This window comes from Neomonachus schauinslandi, chromosome 4, assembly GCF_002201575.2.
Source record: "Neomonachus schauinslandi chromosome 4, ASM220157v2, whole genome shotgun sequence".
Lineage (NCBI taxonomy): Eukaryota > Metazoa > Chordata > Mammalia > Carnivora > Phocidae > Neomonachus > Neomonachus schauinslandi.
The window spans coordinates 45,179,338-45,206,994 of NC_058406.1; the positions used below are offsets into that span (position 1 = coordinate 45,179,338).

General features: G+C 42.7%; 1 protein-coding gene across 2 annotated transcripts in view; it reads right to left on the reverse strand.

Annotated features, from left to right (window-relative positions):
• Positions 1-14,039, reverse strand: part of DAB1 (DAB adaptor protein 1) — a 260,912-nt gene extending 246,873 nt beyond the window's left edge. The window contains exon 1 of one of the 2 annotated variants that reach the window (XM_021683945.1): positions 13,967-14,039. In XM_021683945.1, coding sequence (XP_021539620.1) covers positions 13,967-14,033 — 67 coding nt within the window. In that variant the 5' untranslated portion in view covers positions 14,034-14,039. The remainder of the gene's footprint in view (positions 1-13,966) is intronic. The other variant, XM_044914036.1, reaches the window with a different exon arrangement.
• Positions 14,040-27,657: the final 13,618 nt, after the last annotated feature.

Genomic DNA, 27,657 nt, shown 5'->3' on the forward strand with positions numbered 1-27,657 from the left:
GGAAAGACGACCAGAACTAAATAGTTGCACTAATCATTTGATGACAGATACCAGGAAAATGTATTTTTGGCTGCTTAAAATTCGAATCCTTAACAGACGGAGGATAGGCTATCAGCTGAAAACTCCTACTGTCATTGTGAGGGGACAAACTGAGCTTTGTCTTTACATTTCATCACATTAAAACAGATGAACCAAAAAATCAAGGCACCAGGACAACATATTAAAGTTGATAAAGCTGAGGTTAAAAGATGTAAACTGCAAGAATCACTCGTGCTCAGAGGCATCCATTGGCAAATCTGAATTCCAAGGCTTTCCCCGGAGTGGCGGCCCCCGCTCGGTACACACCCACAGAGGGGAGCCCACCCCAAGGTCTCCCTTTCTTCTTGCTGTGGGGAAACAAGTTAGCATCATCCCCCAGCCACAAGATGCAGGAGGTAAACATCTGCATCAGTCCAAGGCGATGAAATGAATCATCAACCACTGAAAGCAATTCTGTGTGCCGCCACTGAAGTGAGATTCGGCAAATTTAGGAATGAACCATTGAAAAAAAGGCAACAATGACGGAAGGGTTTGGAAGGAGGGCTTGTGAGTAAAAGCTAAGGGAAATGAGAGCGCCTCGCTTTTTGTAAAGTGATAATTGCACAATTTATAATGACATGGGAACAGCTTAGATGGTAAGATTTAGTGGAAAAGTAATGCAGAATTAAATACCCAGTAGGATCAAACTAGAATGCATGTGTTTACATGTTTGTGTGCACACATGTGTGCAGGAAAAAAAAAGAATTGAAAGAAAATATGCTTGAATGTTGACTGTTCTCGCTCAGAGCCAGGGTATGACTTTAGAATCCCCCACACAGTGCTTGAAGCAGCCATTAAAATAGACCAGCACTGGCAAATGACACAAAAATCTATCTGCAATCTATAACTTTGAGAGCAGGAGAAGAAGCCACAGTAATCATTACTTTAAAACATCAAAGGAAACCTAATGGAATATAAATTACTGATTCTAGGAAAATGCAGGCCAAAGGCCAAAGAATTACCTATCTAATACAGGCTACTCCACTGTTCTACAAATGCTTAATGAACGCATACTATACGCCTGGTCCTACATGTAATAGGAAATGAGTAAAATACGTATACAACTTGAAGGGCCTTTTACTCTAGAAGTCAAGTCGGGGGGGGTTGGGGGGAGGAGCAAGTGGCTGCCCCAGAAAGATTTCTGATCTGCTGGTCTTCCTTTCACCAGAGGACAAGGTAGGATTTATTTTTCACACTAGGGATTTAAATCTAATGGGTAGACAATGTCTATAATAATAGAAGATATTTCACAAAGCACCCATCGAACTGAAAAAAGTAGTAAATCTGCACTCCAAGAATCTTTATTTAAATGGCACAACCTCTGGGAAGCCCTTAGATAGCTGCTTATCTCTGCTCTGGGATTTCAACTTACTATAATGAACTATAATTGCTTCTTAGTTGTCTTTCGGAGAGATCTCAAGTTCCCTAAGCGCAGGACTTGTTCACAATCTTCTGTGGCTAACACTCTGCCTGGTTTTAGAAAACACTCAAAAATGGAATGAGGGAAGGAAGGAGGAAGGGCAGGAAGACGAGCATTTCTTGAACACCTACCATGTGCTAGAAGCTGCAGCAAGCGCTTCACATATGCATTTGGTGGTTTCTATTTCTATTACTTTGAACTTCAACCAGAAGGTTATTTATTAAAAGCTACCATGGTCTGCAAAGCATATAGACTTTGAAATCAAACTGTTCAGGTTCAAATCTTCACTCTGCTGGTTTCTAGCCTTCGGCAGGCTAATGAATCTCTAGGACTCTAGGTTTCCACATATGCATGTGAAATGTGAAAATAAAGTAAGATTAAATATTTAAAATGCCTGTCTTCTCCTCCTTATGGAAATGGTTTTATTTCCTACAAACGTATATCACATACCTCCTACTCTTTAATCATAGTTTTTGGCCTGACCAAAAGCCACTGGGTACTTGGCTAAGATAGCAGGAACAAGTCTTGCAGAGCCTCACGAAGCAAGGGCTAAAAGCGACCTTAGTGAGTTGCACATTTCCCACCTGCTATCAAGCATCAAGCTACCTTTCATAAGTCCAACCTGATCCAGCACTCATGGCTATCCATCACAGCTTCAGCCCAACGTCCAATGTCTTTAGCACATGCTTCCATATCGCTGTTAATAAGGGATACGGGGATGATCATTTTCCCAGTGATAGGGGTCCTGATCTTTTTAGGATCACATAATAAGAACATTTTTCATTGTTGGAGATAATTCCCCTTCCTGTGCACATTTGTCAAAGGCAGTTTCCAACAGTCCCGTACATCATCCTGAAATACATGATAAGATTCAGGTCTGCTATTCATCATCTGCTGGGCTTCTTCTAGTGCAAAGAGTTCCTGCATGGCTTTTCCTGCCTCTGGTTTAACAATCAGAATGCAAGTTCTCCCTAGAGTGGTATCACCAGTCAGGGGAACTGAAAAACTCCAGTGATGACAGTCCCCAATCTGAGGGAAGTGAATCTACAACAATGATCTATAAATTCTTTATAAAAGTAAATCGCAAATATTGCTGCCACTTAACAATAGGACACAGATCCCCAGGAACTGAGCTTTCACTGAGGTTTTATTTGATGGCCACTGCTGGGAAACAGTGAATATGGCAGGAAGATCCCATGTTTTGGATCATTTAGAGCTAAGTTTAAAAATTCATGTTCTTCCATTTACATGATGGGTGACCTTGAACATATTCTGAACTCACCTGAGTATGTTTCCTCATCTGTAAAATGGGAGTTTTATCAAACTCATCAATTCCCGTGTTCTCAGTGTATTCTCTGCTTGCATTTAGTAGCCGTGCAACTAATGTCATTTCCCATCCTCCACACGGACAACTCTTCGATAAATTCTCCTCATCCCAGCTTTGGGAGGATATAATGATGCTCAAGACACAGTCCCTGCCATCACGTCTCTACTCACAACACAATCTAGTAAGGAAGAGAGGTATGTAAGTGCAATCCGAGTTGAGGGAAGAAAGACATAAAAGCTTTCTCTGGAAGAAAAATTTTGTAAAACCCCAACATGCTGAGAATCATGGGGTAAGGAAGTCTTTACTCCATGGGAAGAATAGAATGCTAAGAAAAAACTTGATGAAGTGCTCTCTGAGCTGGGTCTCAGAAGATCAGGCAGGCCCTGACAGCCAGCTAAGAGATTAGGGTGATTTTTTTCCAGGTGGAGAGAAGATAACGAGCTGGAAAAAACTCATGCAGCTTCAGGGAGGGCCAAGCAGGTCAATGTGTTCAGAAGGTCCGCGTCCATATAAGGCACCTGTGATACCTGCCGAATGCATGAGTGACGTAGAACTGCAGGGCTGTTCAGAGCATAAGTTCTGGAGTGATGGCATGAACTCTGTCCTGCCTCCTTAATTTCCACTTCCTCATCCGTAAATTTGGGATTTTAAAAAGAGGAGCTCCCTCAAAGACTTGTTCAGGAGAAAATACATGTAAGGGTTTAAATACACTGCTTGACACTATATAACTGCGGATGGACAGCAGCTACCTTCCTCACCCTACTTTCCTCACCAGCATTCTCATGAGTATTTCTGATGTGGGGAACTGGAAGTGAAATGGGCTAATGTGAATACTCATCGATTTGGGGGCATTTGCAAACTTGGAGTGCTTGTTCCAAATTATGAGCTAGATGTGCATTCTGATGAATGCACAAAGTCCTTCAAATTCACCCAGTCTTTACCTTTTTATATCTGGAAAATATAGAATAACTGGAATTCTCCTTAGAAAGGGAAATGTTTCCTAGTCAATCACTGGAACCCTTCTGTACGGCAACCTCCCGCCTGCCAGAGAAGGGGAGTGAAGACCTAGAGCTTCCTCTGCCTCTCCAACCCCCTTTCTTACTGTACCACATATTCTGCCATCATTCCTTCCCCTCGCTATGGCCATGGCAACCTAAGAGTGTTTCTGCTGGAATCTGTAGGAAGATGTCTTTCAGCGTAAGCCTTACTTGGTGTTTGGTAAGAAGACACACCATTTAGGAGGGAGCAGCTCAGTCTAGTGTGAAGCATGTAGACAGGTTCTGGGATCAGAGAGATCTAGCTGCAAATGGGTCCCTTTACTTCCTAGTTGTGTGGCCTTCAGGCAAGCCGTTCGTCTGTCTGAGTCTCAGTTGCCTCTCCTAAAAAATGGGAACATTTGTCCAAAGGTTGTTTTCAAGCTTAAATGAGACATTTCACCTCTAGCACACCCTCCCCTCTGCCTTTTATCTACACGTACTCTCTTGATGGACTGTGCAGAATTGCTCGGTCTTTCAACATATGCACTCTGACCATCCTAGAGGCTTTGTCGCAAAGAGGGGGTTGCTGAAATCCTAGCACACCTTGGAACATCATCTGCTCACTCAGCAAACCACACAGATAATAAAACCCCATGCTCTGGGGCATTTGCTGATTATCTGCAAAGATGAAGGCTCTCCAGCCCTACAAAGGCATGTACCCTTCCTGACTCACAGGACTTGGAGGGATAATGTAAAGTGCTTTGTTCTTCCCAACATCAAAATTCAAGCCCAGCCACTGCCACAGGCAGCACACTGAGCTTAATGAAGCAGGGGGATGAACTAATATGGCAAATCTTATAGCTTTACTACCAATATGGCCCACATCACACTAAATTACGGCACCAGACGTGATTGGACACACATCACAAAAGGAGAAGTAGTAAAAAAAAAAAAAAAAAAAAAGGAGAAGTAGTTCACAGAATGGTAGGAATTTTCAAAGTGACATAATAAGAATCTCAAGAGCCAGCATTTAGGGGAGGTGTCTGTGTTTTGTAATTTTCTTTCTCCTTGTACAAATCATTCTCCCCCACACTTTGTGATAATCAATTCAACAAACACTTACTGAGTACCTACCATGTTCTGAGTGCTGTGCTAGGAACTCATGGCTAAGAGTAGAGACAGAAAAATAAGCCAAAATGATAGGAGAAACATGGTAAGTGCGATGATTTGAGTATATACAGGGTGCTATGGAACCCTTCACAAATCCAGTTGAATGAGGCTTCTCTTAGTCATAAATTCATTCATTTGCTCACTTATTCATTCACCCAACATTGCTGCATACCTACATCTTTCAACACTGTGCTCAGTGGTAGAAGTGAAGTGGTTAACAAGAAAGACACGGTTCCTGCTGTCACAGGATTCCCAACATAATGAGTGATAAAGAGGAACAAAAAGATAACTAAAAATATATTATGATGAGCAAAATGAGACGTTTAAGAGCACACAAAACAGTCATGACCCGCAGCTGGGGGTCATGTGGATGGGTTGCAATGGGGCACCAAAGCATTTCTGCAGACAGTAATATCGAAATTGGAACTAAAGGATAAGTGGAGTTAACTCTGAAAAGAAATAAAAGAAAACATATTCTTGGGAGAAGAAACAGGATTTGCCAAACCCCAAATGTGAATGATTGCCTGGTATGATCGGGGAACTGAAATTAATTCAGTTGTGCCACGGAACGGACTGTCACTGCAGAACAGCGTGGAGAGATGTGACCGGAAAGATAAGGAGGTGTCAGACCAGGCGGGGCCTCTCTAACACCACGAGAAGCAGTGTGGACGTTACCCTGGGGGCGGTCGGAGCCGCTCCCTGAAGGGTCTGAAGCAGAGGGGAGACTTGATCAGATCTCCAAGTGTCCAGAACAGCTTGGAGATGGAAAAGACTGAAAACCTGAAAACCACTTAGGAGGGTGTGAGAACCACCCAGATGGCAGAGGAAGGCAGCCCGGATTGTACTTGGGAGAGGAACAGTGAGGAGAGAGAGAGCATGAACAGCTTTGGGAGGCATTTAGGAGGTCACAGGGGCTGAGAGTCCATGATTAATTAATTGAGAATGTTACAAAGCTCAAAATGGCAAGGATGGTGGCTCAGACAAATGGTTGCTGGGTATTGAAGGATGGCCAGGATTTGGCCAAGTGAATAGACAGGGTGAGAAAGATGACCCCAGGTAGAAGGAGCCGACATGCAGATGTCACAAAGGTGAGTTCTGGGAACTGAAGCTCAGTGTGGCTCAGGGTAAGAGGAGGCCAAGTGACAAAAACACAGGGACCAAATCTCAGAGGGCTTTCTTGGGGTGTTATCCTCTTTGGTATGCTGCTGTGGTTACACAATACATCCAAGGAAGAAAGGGGTGTGAAGGAGGGCTTGAAGAAAGCCTGACCTCTTATAAAGGAACCAGTTAAAATGAGGCCCAGAACTAAGTCACCAATGAAACCTGGAAGGAGTTTGTCTTCAGGGAATGACCGCAGTGAGGGATGTGTCCTGTAATAAATTCAAGACCATGTGCTCAAAGACAGTACAGAAGCCTCTCCCCACCACACATTATACCATATGACAGCCAGGCCTACCCTAAGGGATTTGGACTTCTTGACCCAAAACAGTATTCCCTCCCTCCCAAGCCCTTCAGCCCCAGAGCTTTATGGATCAACCTCAGAGAAATTGATGTCATCGTGTAATTAAATCCTTGATTTTGAATTTCCAAAGCCTGCAAATCACAGAGTCAGGAGAGAACAATTAGCACACCAAGATCCAAAACCCTGCCAAGGCAGAATGGTGCCATAAATTTACATGCTGTGCCTCATCTCTTTCCATGCCTCCTCTGCCAAAAAAAGAGTGTAGCCCCTGTAATTTTTTCGGACCCGCCAGCCTTCCAGCATCAAGGCACAGGGCAAATCCAGAGCATGCTTTCAGGGAAGACCACACAGACGTTAATGTCTGCCAGACCTAGTACTTTCCAGCGTATGTAGACAAACCACGTGACCCAGGGCAAGTCTCTTGACCTCTCTGAACATTATTTTCTTATGTGTTCCATGGGGTGATGTAAGACTTGGGCTCATCACGGACAATTTATCTAAAATGGTTTGCATGAAGGAAGCACAATACAAATGATGGCTATTAATAAATATTTATAGCTTAACAGCATGGTCCATTCTCCTTTGTATTTCCTGTTCACCTTCCCCGTTATTATTGAAACAAGCATCCATCTGAAGATGAACCAGTTCCTTCTTCTCAGTGCCTCTGGAGAAAAGGGTGCCTTTTACTTTTCTCTCATGTCCTACAGCACCAGGAGAGGTGCTGCCTCTCGGGGCTGGCCGGGGAGCTGGGGCACTGGAGGGAAAGGGAAAGTTTCCTCATCCTGAGTCTATGAACAGAGAATTGAATTGTGTTGGGTGTTGTATGTTATTCACTCACGTAATCCTCATTACAACACTCCGAGATAGGTGCTATTGTCCCTATTTTATAGATGGAGAAGCTGAGGCTCAGAAAGATAAAGTAGCTAGCCTGAGATACAAAAGCAGAAATTGTGCTAAGTCTTAAATCAAACTTAAGTTCATCTACTTCTAAAGCATGACCTCTTCCAGGAGTCTTCAATGTAAAGAAGAGGGAAGAAACACGCCAAGAGGTCAATCCCAAGAAGGTAAGTTGTTTGCAGCCTGATGAGCTGGAGAACCACCAGCCATGGGAGCCGTTCCTGGCCTCCAGCCCTGACGCTGCCACTGCCCAAATGAGTGTCCATCAGCAAGTCCTTCTTTTGAGAGCTAATCTGTGAGCAAGAGGCTCTAACTAGCCCCCAACTGCCAATTCCTTATAACCTTTTCTGTTTTTCCATTTCTAGAGAACTTAAGTTTATTTTAGAGTATTACGCTACTCGTGTTTATTAAGATGAAAACTCAATTGTTTTTAGTCAGGAAAGCCATGAAAAGAGTCTAAGAATTTTCTTTATTATGAGGAGCGTGACATATTTTAAGTAACAAATATGAATTTGGAGTAAAAATAAAACATTAACTTTTGAGTAGTAATAGGCTGAGAATGAATAAAAGCAGCAAAGTAGAGAAAAACAGGTCTTTAAAAGGAAGGATGACCTATAAAAATCAGAAGGGCCTCTGGAAGCAGAAGTTCTTCAACTACATGAACTGCCTACAGTCAGGTTCTCCTTTCCAGATACTTCTCTCTGCCCACAGAACACTGAGTGCTGGCAGGGGTCACAACCGGGACTGGATAAATCCTTGTGGACAAAAGACGTCATTCACGAATTAATGCTTCGTCTAGGTTTCAGATTGGGTCACACAGATATAATTTCCACCTCTGTTTGGTGCCTGAGGAAACAGAAGCTGGAAAGGTGGAAGTGTCCTGAGGGAGTGGACAGACCCGGAGCGGCAGGCCTGAGGTTCGAGCCCTGGGCCAGGGTCTTGACGGACAGGGGGCGGCCTCCCTGCAGGACAAGAGCAGTAGGTGAAGGCAGAGAGATAGCAGCTCTGCACCACAGGCCTGATAAAATGAATTTTTTTTTATTTATCACCCCAGTCCTGAGGATCCAATCACATAATGAATGTGATAGCCCTTTACTAGCTCCTCAGTGGTAAGCCAGTGTTAACAGGATATTTTTCAGGGCTACCTGACCAGTTGAGGGATTAGGACCCTGAGTATGGCATTACTGAAACCATTCCTTAACCAAAACTAACCAGAATTTTTAAGAAATCTCCCATTAGGGACGCCTGGGTGGCTTAGTGGGTTAAGCGTCTGCCTTCGGCTCAGGTTGTGATCCCAGGGTCCTCGGATCAAGTCCTGCATCAGGCTCTTTGCTCAGCGGGGATCCCGCTTCTCCCTCCGCCTGCTGCTCCCCCTGCTTTGCTCTCTCTCTCTCAAATAAAGAAAATCTTTAAAAGATAAAAAGATTTAAAAAAAAAAAAGAAGAAGGGAAAAAAGAAACCTCCCAATAGTGCACACAGCCAGGGTTCAAATTCAGCCTGATGGGGCTCCAAAACGAAGGCGTCTGTCATATGACCACCAACTTCTCCTAGACCCATCAGGGCTTTGATTCTCAAGGCCAAATCTTTCAGGGAGGAAATAAGGTAGCATTTTGTTGTTGTTATTGTTTTGCTAACTAATGATCCTTGGACATAACTCTAATATCTGGAAAGTGGGTAAGTTTATTTGCAGGTGTTTCTAGAAGATCAGGAGACAGTGCTGAACTGTGATCTCAGAAGGAAGAGGGCAGAAAAGCTAATGCTAACCAGGAGCTGCCATGCTGTGGCTGGACCTTCACCCATGATTCCTCCCTTGCCCTTCTGGTAAGTATTATTCTTACGCGCGCACACACACCCTCACCGAGACAGGGTTCTAAGAAGCTAAATAACCCATCTCTGGTTACACAGTGAGAAGGAAAAGAATTAGAATTTAAAACCAGGTCCAGGGGCGCCTGGGCGGCTCAGTCGGTTGGGCGGCTGCCTTCGGCTCAGGTCATGATCCCAGGGTCCTGGGATGGAGCCCCACGTCGGGCTCCCTGCTCAGTGGAGCGTCTGTTTCTCCCTCTCCCTCTGCCTACCGCTCTGCCTACTTGTGCTCTCTCTCTGTCAAATAAATAAATAAAATCTTTTAAAAAAATAAAACCAGGTCTGGCTCCAAAGTGAGTGCTCTTTCTATCACACTCAGCTACCAGGTGGTGCTGACTGAGAAACCGCAGGCACAACACCCAGAAATGTCTGCACCTGCTCATCCTGGGACCCGTTCCTCTCCCACAGTCTTCTACTGGGTGGCCTAGTGCCGGTTTTATAAATAACAAGAATCGTGGGGCGCCTGGGTGGCTCAGTTGGTTAAGCGACTGCCTTCGGCTCAGGTCATGATCCTGGAGTCCCGGGATCGAGTCCCGCATCGGGCTCCCTGCTCGGCGGGGAGTCTGCTTCTCCCTCTGACCCTCCTCCCTCTCATGCTCTCTGTCTCTCATTCTCTCTCTCTCATATAAATAAATAAAAATCTTAAAAAAAAAAAAAAAAGAATCGTTGTCAGCTGTTCTCCCCCTTTGATGGCAGGTAACGAACCTGAAAATCTACATTCCCGTCCTCCATCAAATTCCACTCCTGGAATAGGCACCGTTTGACAAGCTGCATGTGTAGTGACACAATCCAATAAAAATGAAATGAAGAAAACAACTTTATTTCTTACCACTTTCAAGCCTTCCTTATTTGAGTTGTGAATACTCCAGTTACGTCTCCTACATGGCCTGTCGAGAAATGCATTTTATGGTGAAATATGCCCCTGTGTGACTTGTATTTGAAACTATCTGACTTCCTTTCAAAAGCCTGGGTTAAAGAACCAGGGTGATAGGTTTGTGAGAAATTCTAAAGGGCCTCTTAAACTTTCTTTATGCCACTCTCGCTCTTGATAGATGACCCATATTGTCGGGTGTTCTTTTTTAGGAAATAAAATATCTTCCCCAGGAACCATCTAAATCTTGCCAAAGGGGCAAAAAAAAAAACCCCAAAAAACCCTTCTAGTCTGTAATATCATGTAATAATATGAGAAGTGTACTTATGATCTAATGTCAAATAGCAAAGCAGGATATGAAACTATGACTTAGTATGATCTCAAACACATATCCTGAAAAGTCAGTCCAGAAGGAATTCACTTAGAATGTTAATAGCAGTTATTTTTGATTAATGGGATTAGGCATGCTTACTTTGTCTCTTTTCATTTTCAGTATAATAAGAGTATATACCTTCTAAAAAGTCAAATAAAATTACTAAAAAAAGAAAAACATAATTTTTTCAGAAAGGGGCTTAAATATCATTCAGTGTTTCTTTAGCGCGAAAAATCACTGTACGAAATTATAAACTTTTACTAATACCAGACACAAAGACTGTTCAAGAAAAGAAAGTTATATGTCAATCATGCTGATGAATATAGATATCAAAATCCTAAGTAAACTATCAAAAAATCAAATCCATGTATAGAAAATAACATGTCTTCAGAAATGAAGATTAGAAAAATCTATCAGTAAAATCCACCACAATATAAATTGAGAGGAAAAATATGTATAATCACTGAAATTAATATAAAAAAAGCATATGATAAAATTCAACATGCAAACTCAGGATTTATAAAAAATACTTCCTAGACAATGATAAGTGAAGAAGAAATTATAAAAAAAATCTCTAGTAAAAATTTAAATATCACACAGGAAACTTAGAAGCATTTCCATTAACTGAAGATCAAGTTAAGCATACCTCCTATCACTTAATATTGTACTGACAGATCCAGCCAATGCAATAAGACAAGAAAAAGAATTACTTAAGGATTAGAAAGGAAAACAGAAACCTACTTATGAGGTTATATGTTGTCTCCACAGAAAAATCAAAGAGGAATTGGAAGAATTACTAACAAAGTTTAGTAATGCTATTATATTCAAGATTCAAGATCAATAAATAAACTGTTAACATTTCCTTTTAAAGTTCTACTTATTTTGGCTCAGTCAGCAACATTCACTTAATGGAATACTTACTGTTCCACAGGAAAAACTGAAGAGTAAGAAATAAATTAATCCTGTTATGAGCACATTCTCTCCCTTTTTTAATGTATGTATGTGCTTTCATGGTGCCTTGAGCCAGAGAAGTCTATCAGGAATACATATTGTTTATCACTACTACATAATTAAGAACAATTATAAAATCTTACTTTGGGACAAATCAGCTATACACTTTCTAAGATCCCCTTGGTTCTAGAATGGGATAAGAGAAAACAGTATAATGCTGATGATGAAGATGATGAAAATGAAGAAGAGGAAGAGGAGGAGAAGAGCACAGAAATGGGAGAAGAGAAACAGAGAAAAGAGAGAGGAGAGAAATGGAGAAAAATGACAGGGAAGAAAGGAGATGAGAAGAATTAAGGAGAGAAAGATAAGGAGAAAAGGGAAGGAAAAAGAGAAAAGGAAGAGGAAGAACACACATAAAGACTCTTTGTTGGGGAGCTCGGGTGGCTCAGTTGGTTAAGCATCAGCCTTTGGCTCAGGTCATGATCCCAGGGTCCTGGGATCGAGCCCCGCATCGGGCTCCTTGCTCAGTGGGGAGCCTGCTTCTCCTCTCCCTCTTCTTCTCCCCTGTTTGTGCACACGCTCTCTTTCTCTCTCTGTGTCAAATGAATAAAATCTTTTATAAAAAGGCTCTTTGTTGATCCTTTAATAAATGCCAAGTACTACACTAAGTATTTAATCTGCCCTATCTCAATTATTCTTCAAAGTAAGCCTTTGAAGTTTAATATTATATCCTTACTTATAGGAGAGAAAACAGATGCTCAGAGAGGTTAAGTAACATTCCAAGGTCACACAGGAAGTGGCATAGCTAGAATTTGAATCCAGGTCTGCCTGCCCAGACTCCGTGCGTGGTATTAGCCATTTGCAAGCGGACATTCCTTGCATATGTATTATGCTGATTTTAGAGTCTTGTAAGACATGAAGATGAGGAGGTTCTAAAAAGGTCACCTTCATGCTCCCATTCCAAATCTTCAACTAAGCCAATGTTCTGAAAACCTGAATCCTCATTTTAAGAATGCTCCTGGTTTTGCATGTTCAATTTAAGAATGAAAAGATATTCAGTAAGATACAATTTTTAATGCATTAAGCATTCAAGAGCACAAGTTTGGTGGAAAGGTTAAATTTGAAGCAAAAATATAACTTGTCATTTTTCAGTGAAAAAGCATTTGAATTCTGGTACATTATCGTGCTCTGGAATCTTTTTTTTCCCCCATGCAGCAGTTCTCCCAAGACCTGTTCTCTCACTGACTTGCTTTCCTTCTATTATTCTTAGACCATGATGCATAAAATACAAGGTTTACATTAAGTTTTAGGAAATGAACTAGACTACTTCCAAAATATCTGTGTTTCAAATAAACATCCAATGCAAAATTTACCGTCCTTGCTGAGGTTCTGGCTGTCTGCAAGCTGCATGTGTATTACATTTATGTCCTTGCTTCCTATAGAGTGTCAAACAAATGCCATCACGAAACATGACTGGGCAGGCACAGCAGTGTCTCAAACAAATCACTGCCTATACAAAGCAGCTAAGTGCATCCTGGTTTGCAAGCCCATATTGACAGATTTCAAGACCTGAAAGAGAAGTCTATTAATCCTCCTCCATGCGGCTCAGAAGACGGAGAGAAAGACAACACACAGCACGAAGTTGCTTACACCTAATTGCCACCGGGAGACAAACATCCTGAAAGGTATGGTCATAAAGCCACGGGACCCAATTCTCGAGAAAACACGGAGAGTGAGAGAATTATTTTATTATCATAGTATGCATGCCAGTCCTCATTAACAGATATTTACGTGCTTCCTCTGGGTCAAGCACGTTCCAAGTGTTGGAGTTAAAAGGTGAACAAGAGGTCCAGCTCTGCAGGAATGCACAGTCCAGCCAACAAACAAAAACACAGGAAATTTTTAATAAAGTGAGATTCTAACAAAGCCCTACTGCAGCAAAACAAACAAAAACAACTAACCCAGTGCGGGTTAGGAAAGGACTAACCTGGAGATTAAGTAGGAGCCAGTCTAGGAAAAAGTGGAGAGTGACAAAGGATTTCGGGCGAGATTATTGTCCATTGGTTCTCAAAGTCTGGACTCTGAAATAATAGTACCAGTGCCATCGGGGAATTTGTTCTAAATGTAGGTTTGGGCCCTACCCCAGACCTACCAAACCCAAAAATTCTGGGGATGAGACCCAACAATCTGTGTTTTAACAAGCCTTCCAGGTGATTCTGGTGCTGCTGGAATTTGAGAACTTTGGATACCTGCAAAAGTGAATCACAAGAGACAGAATGCCTGGAGGGTAAATAGGGTTGGATAAGGGGGTGGGAGGATTAGGCAGAGATGTTGCTTGCTGGAGGGATGGGTAAAAGGCATACCAGGAAGGGTTTTATAGGTTATGAAAATAATTTTGGATTTTACCCAAGGCATAATGGAGAGCCATTAAAATATACCATGAGTACAGAAAACAGCAAATAATGCTGGTGCCCTTTAAAAAACATATGCCATCACAAAGATAATGCTATACATCTTTCCAGAGATAAAACACTACACAGATAAAAAGCCGGTAAGAAAGGAACAAATCAGCCCTACCTTTCTTTCTGGAGTCTTTCTTGGCGCTGGTTTTCACAGCTACTTGAAGTTCTGTCTCAGTTGACATCCTACTAAATCCTTAGTCCACTTCACACAGATCCCGGGCCTCGGCCAGGCTCATGGAGGACTCCTCTCCAAGAGAATGACTCCTCCCTTCAGAAACAATGCTCCGAGCTGCACATCTCATTCACTCCTTCCGAGCGCTGCAAATCAAGCCAAGAGAACGTTCAGAATCATCACCCTTTTGAGGTTAAACAGAAATTAGTCGGGGGTTGGGGAAATAAACTGTCAAACACACACCAGGAAAATCTTGGTCTCCATGTACAAACTGCTCATTTGATGTCATCAAGCCACTGACAGGGTCTGTAGCAAAGGGAATCAGAGCTCTACCTGAAACATGGTCTCTCAACCTAGGTACATAACTCAAAACAGATCTTTTTAAAACTCTGGATTTCCAAGAAGGACAAACTCCTTGTTTTCCACGTCTTGCTTTCAAGCAGTAGATGCCACCCAGAAAATACAGCAAAGGAGTATTTCCTGAGCAAACCCAGGGAGACATTCCCAACAACAGGGCACCCATCCATCAGCCAAGCTTGATCAGAGCCGTGGCGGCTAAAGCAGATCATAGGGAAGTGACCTGTGGTCTGTCCCTTCACTGCCAGGCATCTGAGGGAACATGGAGTTGACATACAATTGGGCTCCAAGGGTAAGGTGACAAATGGGGCTGAAAAACTTTCCAGCAAGCCAACTTTTATGTCAGCTTTTTCCTCAGCTATAAGAGCAGACAAGCATTTAACGTGGGGAGAAAAAGAAAAGAAGCAGGCAGCCACACGTTCCATTTTTCTTTCTTTAATAAATATGCATTGCACACTACTAGGTACTATTAAGTCCAGACTCTGTGCTGGGAAGAGATGATAATGATAATAATGATAATACAACCACTTCAATTACAGCTAGTATTTACTATGCACTTACTATATACTTTGCCCTCAGCTACTGCTTCACATACATTATCTCATTTGATTTCAGTTAAATTGAATGAATGTATTTCCTGTGTCGAGTCAACTGCCTTTCCCAGTGACCATCTATCTGATAGTTATATCAAAGAGTTCAGCTGAAAACAAACATTTCAGGGGCGCCTGGGTGGCTCAGTCGTTGAGCGTCTGCCTTCGGCTCAGGTCATGATCCCAGAGTCCTAAGATCAAGCCCCACATCGGGCTCCCTGCTCCGCGGGAAGCCTGCTTCTCCCTCTCCCACTCCCCCTGCTTGTGTTCCCTCTCTCGCTGTGTCTCTCTCTGTCAAATAAATAAATAAAATCTTTAAAAAAAAAAAAAGAAAATACACATTTCACTAGTTATCTCATTTTTTAAAGAAAATGGAGATAAAGCTACTGGAAATAGACCTTCAAACTGTGCAGCCATTTCTGAGCTCATCCCACAGACCCAGAATGGTTGAATCCAAAAAGGCTGACCCTGAATGTGAGTTTCTGCTCAAAAAGAACAGTAAACCGAACCTCTTAATCATGATAACCAAAGAAAGCTTAACTAGAAGGTCTAATAAAAAAGCCACATAAAATTATGGGAAGGCTTTATATCCTCTAGATGTGTCCACGTTGTTACAAATGGCAAGAGGGTATAATGCTGAGTGAAATAAGTCAGAGAAAGACAAATACCACATGACTTCACTCATATGTGGAATTTAAGAAAACAAAACAAAGAAGAAAAGAGACAAACAAACACACTTTTATATGCAGAGAACAAACGTGGGGTTGCCGGGGGGGGAGGTGGGGAGGAGCATGGGTAAAATAGGTGAAGGGGATTAAGAGTATACTTACTACGATTAGCACTGAGAATAGTTGACTCACTATATTGTACGCCTGAAACTAATATAACACTGTGTGTTAATTATACTTAGATTAAAAAAAATAAAATTAGTAAAATTATAGGAAGGCCCAATAACAGGGAAATTCCCACCTTAGCCAAAGATACTTGGTTTATTTATCTGTTAACAAGTGATTTTTTTAAAAGGATGATGGCCCTGAATGAAAGATGTCTCAACAATAGGAACTTAAGCTACAATTAAGGAAAATGCAAAACTGCCTTCCTAGAATGGGGTCCATGAAATCAAACACAGAAAACGAGAACCTTCCCTGCCACCCTTATGCCATCTATCTGCACCACACCACTAGCCCTCACCCCCTTCCTAACCTCTCCCCTGACAGAAGACAACATTCCATGGGAGATGACAGAGCCACAAAGCTTGGCCGTACATGGACATAATTTTATTAATACCGATCATTTCACTGCAACAAATATCTATGAAGGACCTACAATGGGCCAGGTGCAAATGCTGGCTCATTCAGGTCAACAGACATCCACTGTGCAACAATCCTGGCTAAGAGTACGGATTCTTTATTCCTGTTGTCAAAGATGCTCAGTCTAATGGAGATGTCAGTCATGTAAGGGACTGTAATACACACAACTGGAACTAACACACACAAACACTGGGTATACTGGGGCACAAAAAAGCAAGTACTCTTACCATTTGTCTCCCTCTCTGGTTTCGTCCTGTTTCATTTTCCCCTCCCTTCCCCTATGATCTCTTAATCTCAGGAAACAAACTGTGGGTTGCTGGAGTGGAGGGGGGTGGGAGAGATGGGGTGGCTGGGTGATAGACATTGGGGAGGGTATGTGCTATGGTGAGCGCTGTGAACTGTGCAAGACTGTTGAATCACAGACCTGTACCCCTGAAACAAATAATACATTATATGTTAATAAAAAGAAAAGAAGCAAATACTCACCTTTGCTTGGAAGAGTCAATAAAACTTCTCAGAGAAGGAGCCCTATACTGTGAGGTCTTGAAGAACGATTCTTAGATAATAAGAGAAAGGACCAATGGGCACTCAATAAATACATGTATAAAAAATGAATGAATGGTTGTTTCTGGCAGAAGGATCAGCTATGCAAAGGCAAGGAGCCTTGCAATGAACAGCCCAACTAATAAAAGGAAATGTAAGTCTAGTAGGGAGGGGATGTACTTCCTCATCTTTGCAACTGTAACTTGTGCTGCTACCTTTCTCTTCAATCTTTCTCCTCAAGTCTCACTTGACATTCTATTGACCCCTCAAGGTTGAGTTCAAAGAAGTATCATAGGCAGAAAGGTTTTCTGGTCTCTCTCTTAAATGGAATCTCTCCCTACTTATACTATGATCTGCTTTTTGGCCGGCTCCATAGCTTCAGCCACTTATAAGCAATGTGATATTGAGGAAGTTACTCAACCCCTCCTTGACTCAGGTTCTCCATCGGTATAATGGGGGTAACCTGGAGCTGTGGAAATGAGGTTCGACTACACACGTCACATGCTTGGAAGAGTACCTGGCACACCTCCTGGAAAGCACTTAATATTATAAGATGAGGCGCTAATAATTTCCTGTGTTAACAGCTCAAGGTCACGTGGCGGTGTGTGACTACAAGTCCATACCATTACCCTCCCTTTATAGAAGAAGAAACTAAGGTAGGTTATGTCTCCCCTTTAAAGACACTGCAGGAAGAGACAGAATCTATAGATATTTCCATCATGCTGGATGATGGAAATAATACAAATTTAATATAAATAGTAAAATGAGCTGAAATATATAGATTTTACACAATTTCAAGCATTCTTTAAAGTTCATATATAAAACTGGATGGGAACTGGGCCATTTTTTTCCTCTTCAACTTTATAAAGCACAATACAGCACCTCTCCCTATTCTGTGGGTATCTTGAACAAGCACTGCTTGTTCAACAAAATGTGACTGTGTTCAAGTGTTATAAAGCATTACTTGTGGATTTCTGAAGTACACCCTGATACCAATAATGAAAAGAAACCAACATCATTTCAAATAAAAACTTAAATAAGGAAGCTGCAGTAAGGAGAGAACCTACCATAGCCTGGGTCCTGGCATCCCCTTTAATTTTCCAAAAGCCAGAGGTTGGGAAAATGCTGTGAAGTAACTCCAAATTATTTAAGAAATTCGTTTCTTTGTAATTAAGGAGATTAAAGTCCCCCAAGGGCCAGAAACCATGTGACAACTCAAATCATTTTCCCCCAGTAAAAGCTGTGAAACCCTATCAGTTAAATTCAGGCTTGCCTAGAATTTTGAAATGCTTCAATAATGTTTCTTTGCTCCACACAATCTGCGGTAATTTAATATTCCTGAAGTGTGTCAGGTTTTTTATAATGAGCTCTTCAAATCTAAATGTGAATTATGTAACATTCCACTACAGACATCCTGTCTAGTGAACTGCTTCTAAATGTAAAATCCTGTGTTCAGTGACTTGGGGGGGTGCTGGGGGGGCAATTTGGGGAAAGGGGGGAACAAAAACACCAAACCACAAAGCAGAGAAAACACACAGGCCTTAAAAAAAAAAAGGCAGCATAAAGGTTTGAGCATCCATAACAGAACACATACTAAAAACCCACTGTAACACAAATTTGTGCTTTCTCTTCCCCCCACCCATCCCTCTCATAAGATCCTACTGGAGAACAGCTAGCATTTAGGAGGGCCCACTATTTGCCAGGTATGATACTATGAACTTCTTTTACTCAACCTTTCAACCACTTGAAAAGTTAGGTTTTATTATTAGTTTTCATTTAACAAAGAAAAGCAGAAGCTGGTTTGGTAGCTGGTCCCCTGTCACATGGCTTAATAAGTAGCAGAGCACAGGGCAGGGTAAAAACCACTCTTCTCCCCACTTTCCCTGAGAAGCCTCCCCGATGTCCATCAGCTGGAAAAACAAAATGTGGTCTATCCATGCAGTGGAATATTATTCGGCCATAAAAAGGAATGGAGCATTGATATATGCTACAACGTGGATGAACCTTGACAACTGTAGGCCAAATGAAGGAAGTTAAACGCAAACACACCGTATGACTCCATTTATATGAATGACCCAAAATAAATACATCCATAGAGAGATGGCAAGCAGATCAGCAGTTGCCAAGTACTAAGGGAAGCAGGGAAGGGGGGGTGACCGCTTCATGAGTGCAGGGTCGCCTTTGGGGGTGCTAAAAAGGTTTCGGAAGTAGACAGAGGCAGTGGTTGTACAACATCATCAATGTAATAAATACCCATGGATTGTACACGTTAAAATGGTTCATTTTATTTTGTGTGCATTTCACCTAAATTAAACAAAAACAAAACAAGAAAACCTCCAAGCCAGGTCCCACACCCAGATTTAAGCCTTTGTGATAATGCTACGAACACTGCAAATTCCATTCCAAAAGGATAAAACCAGACTTAAAACACAGATGAAGAGGCAGTCTTCCCAGAAGCCAGACTCTGGGATTAAAAGCTGCATGCTACTACCTGCGTGTTTTGGAACTTGGGCATCTTAATCAGCTTCATCCAAACTATAAAGCACCTAAAACAGTTTATTAACAAGGCACAAGAGTTTGTAACCATCCAGATGAAGAGCCTGTTTCCTCATCAGTGAAATGGAAAGACCACCCCCAGGAATGTAAGATTTAGAAGATCAATGAGATCTGGGCACTTAAGAAAAGAGTCATAAATCTGCTTGTCTTTACATAAAGAAACACAGAATAGACAAGGCAGGGCACCAGGACATCGTTTTTCTACACAGGGACATCTGGGTAGTGGAATGACCAGGTGACCCGGTAGAAGGATGTGGCAGAGGGTGATACTTCTGAGTACAGCTTTCTGCATTATTGCCCCTATTTGGAAGCCTACGGTTCTACATACCTGAAAAAATCAAATTAAATTAACAGGGGTGAGGAGTCGGGGGCGGGGGGAGGCTCAGACTGGAAGTGGACTGAGACAAATTAATCCAATTGTATCTCAAATGAACATCACAAACACAGTCTCTGAAGGGATGAGAAAGAACTAATCCAAATAATTCATGAACACAGAATTTGACTGTTTACTCTCAGTCTTGGGCAGGCTTGTAGAAGGGGGAACTGCAAACAACCCCCAAACTCCTTTTAGTGGGTTTTTTTGTTTTGTTTTGTTTGTTTTTTGGTAGTGTTTTGGGCGAATTACAAAACTATTTTAAATGTATTACAGTGTTGAACAAAGGGGTAAATGCTTTGATGTTCTTGGAGCCCAGTTCTCACTATGAAAGAGGAGACATTAAATTATGGAAAGGGAGAAACCAGGAAAGAATACTGTGGGGATAGACTGGAAATGGGAGATTTCCAGCAAAATCATGATTTGTGAAATACGCATGCATCTGTGTATGTATGTACACATACGTGCGTTTATATGCATACATCTCCTAGCTCTGTCCGCTGAACAGGTCTAGGAACAAAGATACCCAAGGAACATCATGATGCCTAATACCTTAATTTTGTTTTTTTACTACTATTCCCTAGTAAAAGGACCAGGGGTTCTTGGAGAACTGGCTGATTTCAGAGCTGGGGTGGGGCAGGTGCAAGATGAGCCTGAAATACCTCGTTACTCCAGCAAATAAGGAAGTGCTCAAGACAAACACAAGTGGATGGGGGCATGTCACAAGGATACAGAAGCCATCTCGGAGGTGCAGTCATTGGCCCAATCTGGAATAATTTAAACACCAATGTCATTTAAGGATGGTAATAAATAATAAACCACTGGAAAAAAAAAAACAACAATCCATGAATCCATACTGATAACAGATAAAAGGAGGAAGGAGTGAAGGCTGTCTTGCTTAGAGTAGAACAGGTACTATCTGGGATATACAGAGTGGGTGTGGGGCATAAAGCCAACATTTTGAAGCCATCAGAATGAAGCTTTGTTAGGCAAGAACCATCCATAAATGTTAAATCCCAGGAAAGTTTTGATGAGAAGACATCTGCAGGTCTTCAAGTGTCTTCCCACTTACTGCTTATAGTTGCAAGGGGAAAGTGTGTGATTACACAATGGAAAATTGAACAACACCTCGATTAGTTTATCCAAATGAACACCCACAGCAGGGGCAGATGGACATGATGGAATACCCTCAACAGAATACATCACTACCATGCAGTATTCTGGCCTGGAATCTAATCACATCATGCATTTAAAAATTGGGGGGGGTGGAGGGGAGGAGGGAGACTGTACCCTTCAAAAATACAGTAACAAAAGACAAAGAGAAGCTGGGGAAATGTTAGTAAAGTAAATAAATAGATATAACAACTAAATGCAACAACTGTAGAAGATCCTGTACTAGAGAGAAAATACTACAAAAGGAATTACTGGACAAACGGACAAATTTGAATATAAATGGCATATTAGGTAAAAATACTGCATCAATGTTATTTACTCAATTTGATGATTTTCCTCTGGTAATGGAAGAGAATATCCTGATTCTTAGGAATAAAGGACTAAGATACGTGCACCTTACGTACACTTGTATATATCATATACTTGTATATACGTACATGCATGAATGTGTGTGTGTATATATATATCCATATCCATAGAGAATACACAAATAATAAAGCTAATGGGATAAAATGTTAGCAGTAAGTGAATTTAAGTAAAGGGTATGGCAGTTTTTGTAGCTTTTAAAGGTATAATTTTTAAACCTTTTCCTGTAATTTTGAGATCATTTCTAAATTTAAAAAAAAAAAAGTTTTTGAAAAGCCCAGCTCAGACGCTGGCACACAAAGGTATGTCACAAAGCCAGTTCCGGCCTCACTTTTTTTTTTTAAAGATTTTATTTATTTATTTGAGAGAGAGAGAATGAGAGAGAGCACATGAGAGTGGGGAGGGTCAGAGGGAGAAGCAGACTCCCTGCCGAGCAGGGAGCCCGATGTGGGACTCGATCCCGGGACTCCAGGATCATGACCTGAGCCGAAGGCAGTCGCTTAACCAACTGAGCCACCCAGGCGCCCCTCCGGCCTCACTTTTAAGTTGAGGCCCATTCCAGCTCCCTAGATAGCATGCTTTCTAATTCCCAGGGCTAGCTGAGGTTAAAATTAGTTTATGGCTGTCAATTTTTATTACAGATTCCAACTTCACCTCGGATCTGCCCAGACTGCCTGACTTGGCAGAAGCCTCTGGACCAAGGTTGTTTCGAGCAGGCCTTTTTCTTCCCGAGCTCTGGACATCCTCTTCATGCTCTGCCTCTGTGCCAGGAATTTGGCCACCAAGACTTTTCATCTACCTGCCCCATAGATCACGGCAATCTCCTTTCATTATTTGGCCAAAGCCAGCCTTCCCTGCATCCTCTCCCTCTCCATCTGTGGGGCTATAGATTCAGCCAGTCAGAACTTTCCCTTTTTTTAAAAAATATGTCAAGGGCTACCTGATGTGATCTAGCCCATTTGGAAAATGCCTAAAGTTTGCTCATTCTGCACATTGGTTCTCTTCAGGGATAATAAAATAAGAAAGAGTGAGGTTTTGCTGGAACCCAAAGGCAACATTTATGAAAATCCGCTGGAGGTGTGAGAAGAACAAATGTTACAGGAGCTTTAGTGGAAGGCTGGTCAGGGAGACTGCATCCCTCACTACTGATGAAAGACCGCCATCCCCACAACAAACACAGAACTACCCCGTTTGGACCAAAACCTTCAAGAAAAATAATACACTGGCTTTAAAACTCTGAAGGCCACAAAGTGCATAGATTAACCACCCCACCATAGACCCACTCAAGGCTGTTTTGCCATGTGGTGTGTGTTCAGGGGAGAAAAATCAGAGGTCAGAGACCTCTCTTGGCCTGAGACCTTCACTGTGGCTCGTTGGGTTATGTTTATTTCCCATTACAAAAAAATAAAAAAATAAAAAGAATTTCAGCTTGCAGGAAAGCGTTCTAGAAAGCCATTCTCTGTAACAGAATAAAATAAATAAATGAGGAAAAGTGGAATAAAGGGAAACAAATAATTGGAAATGAAGGTGAGGGTGGAAACCAGGATAGAGCACCAGAAAAATCTGTAAAGTCGCAGAGGAGAGGCTATAAAGCTGTCTATGAGATTCCTAGCAGCCAAAGCAAAGAAGGAAATGTGATCATTTCTAAGTTTCACACGGTTCATGCTCAAATAAAGCCTTTTTTTCCCCTTTGAAACAGAAATGGAGAATGAAAAGGAGCTTTCATAAAAGCAACACTGTGTGGTGTCATGGACATTAGTATCAGAATTGTCTCTAAAAAAAAAAAAAAAAAAAAACTAGGGAATTTTCAGTGGCTCTTCATTTATGCTGTAAGCATAATACTAAAGCATAATTTAGTAGTATGGCTTTCAAATATGCTCAAAACAATGTGACCCAAGTCATTTTAAATTCTCTATGAATAAAGCATGCTTTTTTTTTTTTTTTTTTTTCTGAAATGAAAAATAAGTAAGTGGGATCTTACTCTACAGCTATCTGGTAGTTGGGCTTTACTTAGAATCTTCTAGAATTTAAAAAAAACATATAAATTGTTTATCAGTTTATTCATCTGTAAAATGGGATGATGCTGGGTATGACTCATGGAATTAAGTGAATGGGAATACATGAAAGTTATGTGAAAGCACTTTCGGGAACATAAAATGCTATGTTCCAGACAGCAAGCACTGTTGTTATTCAGGTATCGGTCAACCTTCAGTAAGGGGATGATAGGAGGAACAAAATGTGTTTCTTTAATCAAACTCAAAGCTAACAGAAATCAGAACCAGGTTTCAGCAATAGTAACGGAATTTATGTGACAGCAACAAAGTGTACTTAGGAACATTTCATTTAACTAATGGATCACATAGTTTCATTAAGTATTTATTGCACCATGAACATTCATTACATAAACTCTTTTAAGAGTATCAGAAAAAAACAGCTGTATAAACCTAAAATAATCCCATTAGTGTTTTCATTACTTGGGGCCCCACGTCCACCCAACCTCTAAAATTCTCACCTCTGATTCTATAAAAACGTTATCAGTAGGTGGAAGAACCTAAAGCAGTAACCTGTCCCAGAGGCTGGGTTGGAATCAGGCCTGACTCTACCACTGATTGTCTATACGCCTTTAGGCACATGAGTTACTTAAACATTCTCAGCCCCAATTTCTTCATCTGTAAAATGGGGATCCAGTGAGCCCCACAGTCTTTATTTATTTATTTATTTTTAAAGATTTTATTTATTTATTTGACAGAGAGAGAGAGAGAGAACACAAGTAGGCAGAGCAGCAGGCAGAGGGAGAATCAGGCTCCCCGCTGAGCAGGGAGCCTGATGTGGGGCTCGATCCCAGGACCCTGGGATCATGACCTGAGCCGAAGGCAGTCGCTTAACCAACTGAGCCACCCAGGCACACTGAGCCCCACAGTCTTTAAACCGGGGAACATGCAGCCCAGGGAGCGCTCAAGAAAGTCCACTAGAGTGAAAAACTCAAACTCTGTAATAACTACTTAAAACTACTTTTATCTAAAAAAAGGGAAATAGTTTAACTATTTCTTAAATTTGCAGATTAACAGCACATGCATGTAAATTTATACATAAGAATCCATACCCTGGTACAGGGTGCAGGCTTTGAGAATTATTCCTTGATGGGGTCGATGACTGGGCAGATGACAGGGGGCCACTACAGTGGTTTAGTGGGAGTGACTGATCTCGTTCAGGTCCTTTCAAGATGATGCTGGCCCAGGAATCACACGGGGACTAGAGGCTAACGATACTGAGTGCAGGGGAAGCAAGCCAGGGGAGGCTTAGCAATGGACCTGGTAAGTATAAAAGCTTATGCTCTTCAAATTTCCTTTCCAAGTATGTTCTAGATAAATGAATCTTCAGGAGGAAAAAAAAAGAAGCAAATATCCCCAATTCCTTCAGCACACAGCCATTAAATCACAGTTTCCAGAAATCGAATCATTTCAACGCACATTTCCTAAGTGCCTACTGTGTGCAGAGTGGCCCCTGGGCTCCATGCTGGCGGTACAGAGACACACATCAGGGCCTGGCGGCCGCTACACCCTCCCAACCACACACTGGCCTCAGGTGGCCCTCATCCCTCTTCCCCAATGCTCCTCCCCACGGGGCCCCCTCCTTGGGGGCATGTTAGCCAGGACACCATTCCTTCCTTTAACCCCATTAGCCAAAAGGGCGGCGGGCCACACTGCCGCTTTGCTCCTCACAAACTGAAAGCCCTTGTCTGCCGTCCCGGTCCCTCGCAGCGTGTTTGAGTAACGCGCAACCATTGCTATTCCCTGGGTCCTGCGGGAAGCGAGGACAAGTATTTAATGAGGCCCTCCCAGTGAAGGGGGTTCTAAATAAACAAATGCCGCATCTGGCAGCTTCCCGCGCTGATTTACCTGCACTACCTACTGCCGTTATCCACGCTCCTTGCCCCCAGCTGCATTCCATTATCTTCCGAGCTGACCACGGCCATCCGTGAGTGGGGGAGCCCAGCGAGCGTGCGCCACGTCGCCGAGCCGCCCGGCCTGTCGGGAGGTCCCGGGCAGGGCTCCCCTGGAAGCTGTGCACATCCCAGCGGCTGTCCGGCTGTCTGTCCAGCTGTCCAGCTCACAGGCGCTGTCAGTGGGGTCCTCCCGTGGCAGCCCTTCGCGCTGGCTGCCAACAAGTGCCACCTTCTCCCTGCCCGGGGAGCCAAGAGAGGGGTGCCGTGCTTTCTCCCTTCCCTGACGTCCTATTTTAATTCTTCTCTCTCTCTCTCAAACAACTCATTTTACCACCTTCCTTTTGGGGGGAGGAAAAAAAGGGCCCATCGTCTTCCTTTGCTTCACTAATGATTTGCTAGTTCAATCTCAATTACCGTAAAATGGGATACACGGATGGCTCAAATTTTCCCCACAAAAGGATCTGCACTTGACTGGAAGCAACCCAATTTCCACAATTATCTCCCTCACAAAAAGCACACACAACAGTGATAACCGGTGGGGCTATGTTTTCCTGAAGCCATAAATAGGGATGGATGTGCTGACAAAGGAGCTCGTTTTTGTTTGTTTCCTCATTTGTGAATGTATTTATTTGAACCTTCTCACAGACACATAAAAATTCAATCACACTTGGCAAACACTGAGCAAATCACCAACACGGAAAGCTATTTCTTCTCCATGCAATCCCCTCGACACTCCTCGGGATGGCAGTTCAAACTCCCCTCCACGGGGAAGGCTTCCTTGACCGCGGGCACCCTTTCCCTTGGCACAGCGGCCTCTACTGAGGACAGAGGCAGGACAGAGCAGAGGCTCCCAAACTTTGCCCCACGATGGCATCACCTCAGGAGCTGGAAAGACCACTGGCGCTTGTCTGCCATCCTGGGACTCTTATTTAACTGCTGTGAGGGGCCACCTGCCCACGGGGATGCTTAAAAGCTCCCCAGGTGGTTCGAAAGGGCAGCAAAATCTGGAAAGCAGAAGCAACGTCAGGGCCAACCATGGCCCCACTCCCTAGTCCCTGGGTTTGGGCCCAGTACTGAACCCCCGAGTTTGAACGCATTCACTGCAAAATAAGAGGACTCTGAGAATACACAGCCAATACAGGGAGGGTATCACGTGACATAAGCCATATAAAATGCTTATCACGTGATGGTAAGTGCTGCTGGTAGGTGGGAAAATACCTCCCCAGCCCACCCCCACCCAAAAATGCCCATATGCCCATGACCTACTCATCAGAATATGATTTAGGTGATCTAGATCCTAAGAATTTGGGCTTTTGAACAGATGAGGTCTCGATGAGATTTGAGGTTCTGAACTGATGAGGCCCTGGAGACACCTTGCCCGTAGTCTGCATTTGGGCTGGATATGAACCTTTGGGGGCCAGAGGGTAGACTGGGGTAGACAGAATGGGCCCCACAGATGTCCACTCCAAATCTAATCCAAATCCCAGCTGATTGCACCAGGAGTCGATTCCTCAGCCAAGGACAATTCACTGGCTGACTGAGCAGCCACGACTTGGCCTGGCAAAGGAGAGTTAGATCCAAAGCAGATATAGGAGAAGATATGCATATTATCTCTCTCAAGAATCTGATCTCATTAATACAGATTCTGTCCAGTGGTAATGGGACCAGGAGGGAAAAGATGCACAGGGAGAAGCCAGGAGGCAGCAAGGGAATGACTGAGCACCAGGGATGAGTAAGCCCAAGTAAAGATGAACAGAAGCCTCCAAGTAGAAAAAAATATATATAATTAAGAGAGAGACACAGATCATCTTCAGTAGAAGTAGTCACTGAGGGCACCCCATGGCAGGGAGTGAACGATGGCCTGTGCAATGGGAAGAAGACAACCGAGTCCTGAGAGAGAGCCAGGATCGGTCCTGTTATGAGCTCATACCCACCCCGGTCTCTGGGAGGCCAGCCTGTGTGTCTGTTGGGAGACTGCAGAGAAACTCCTCCCTTCCTCCCTGCTGTGTGTGATCTTACTAGGACGGCCTGTAATGAAGGGCCTGAGGAGTACTTATCTATATCTCTCATCTGAACCTTTAAAGACATCACGATTCATATTCATATTGTGTAGCTGACAAAGACAAAAAAAAAAAAAACAACATGAACATCACAGTCTCACAGACTTGCCTTGGGTTTTCAGATCACGGCACCATGAAGTCCCAGATGTGTGACCTTTGGCAAATCCCTTGACATCTTTGAGCCTCAAATTCTATCTCTGTAAAGCTGGGAATCCTTACCCCTAATGGTTGCTGAGCAGAATAAATAAGATAATGTACGCAAATTGCCTGGTACTACAGGATGGACTCACTCATTGCATATTGTTTGCTTTCCCTTCCCACGATTTCATTTGCATTTAATTCTTTGGAAGGAAAAGGGGA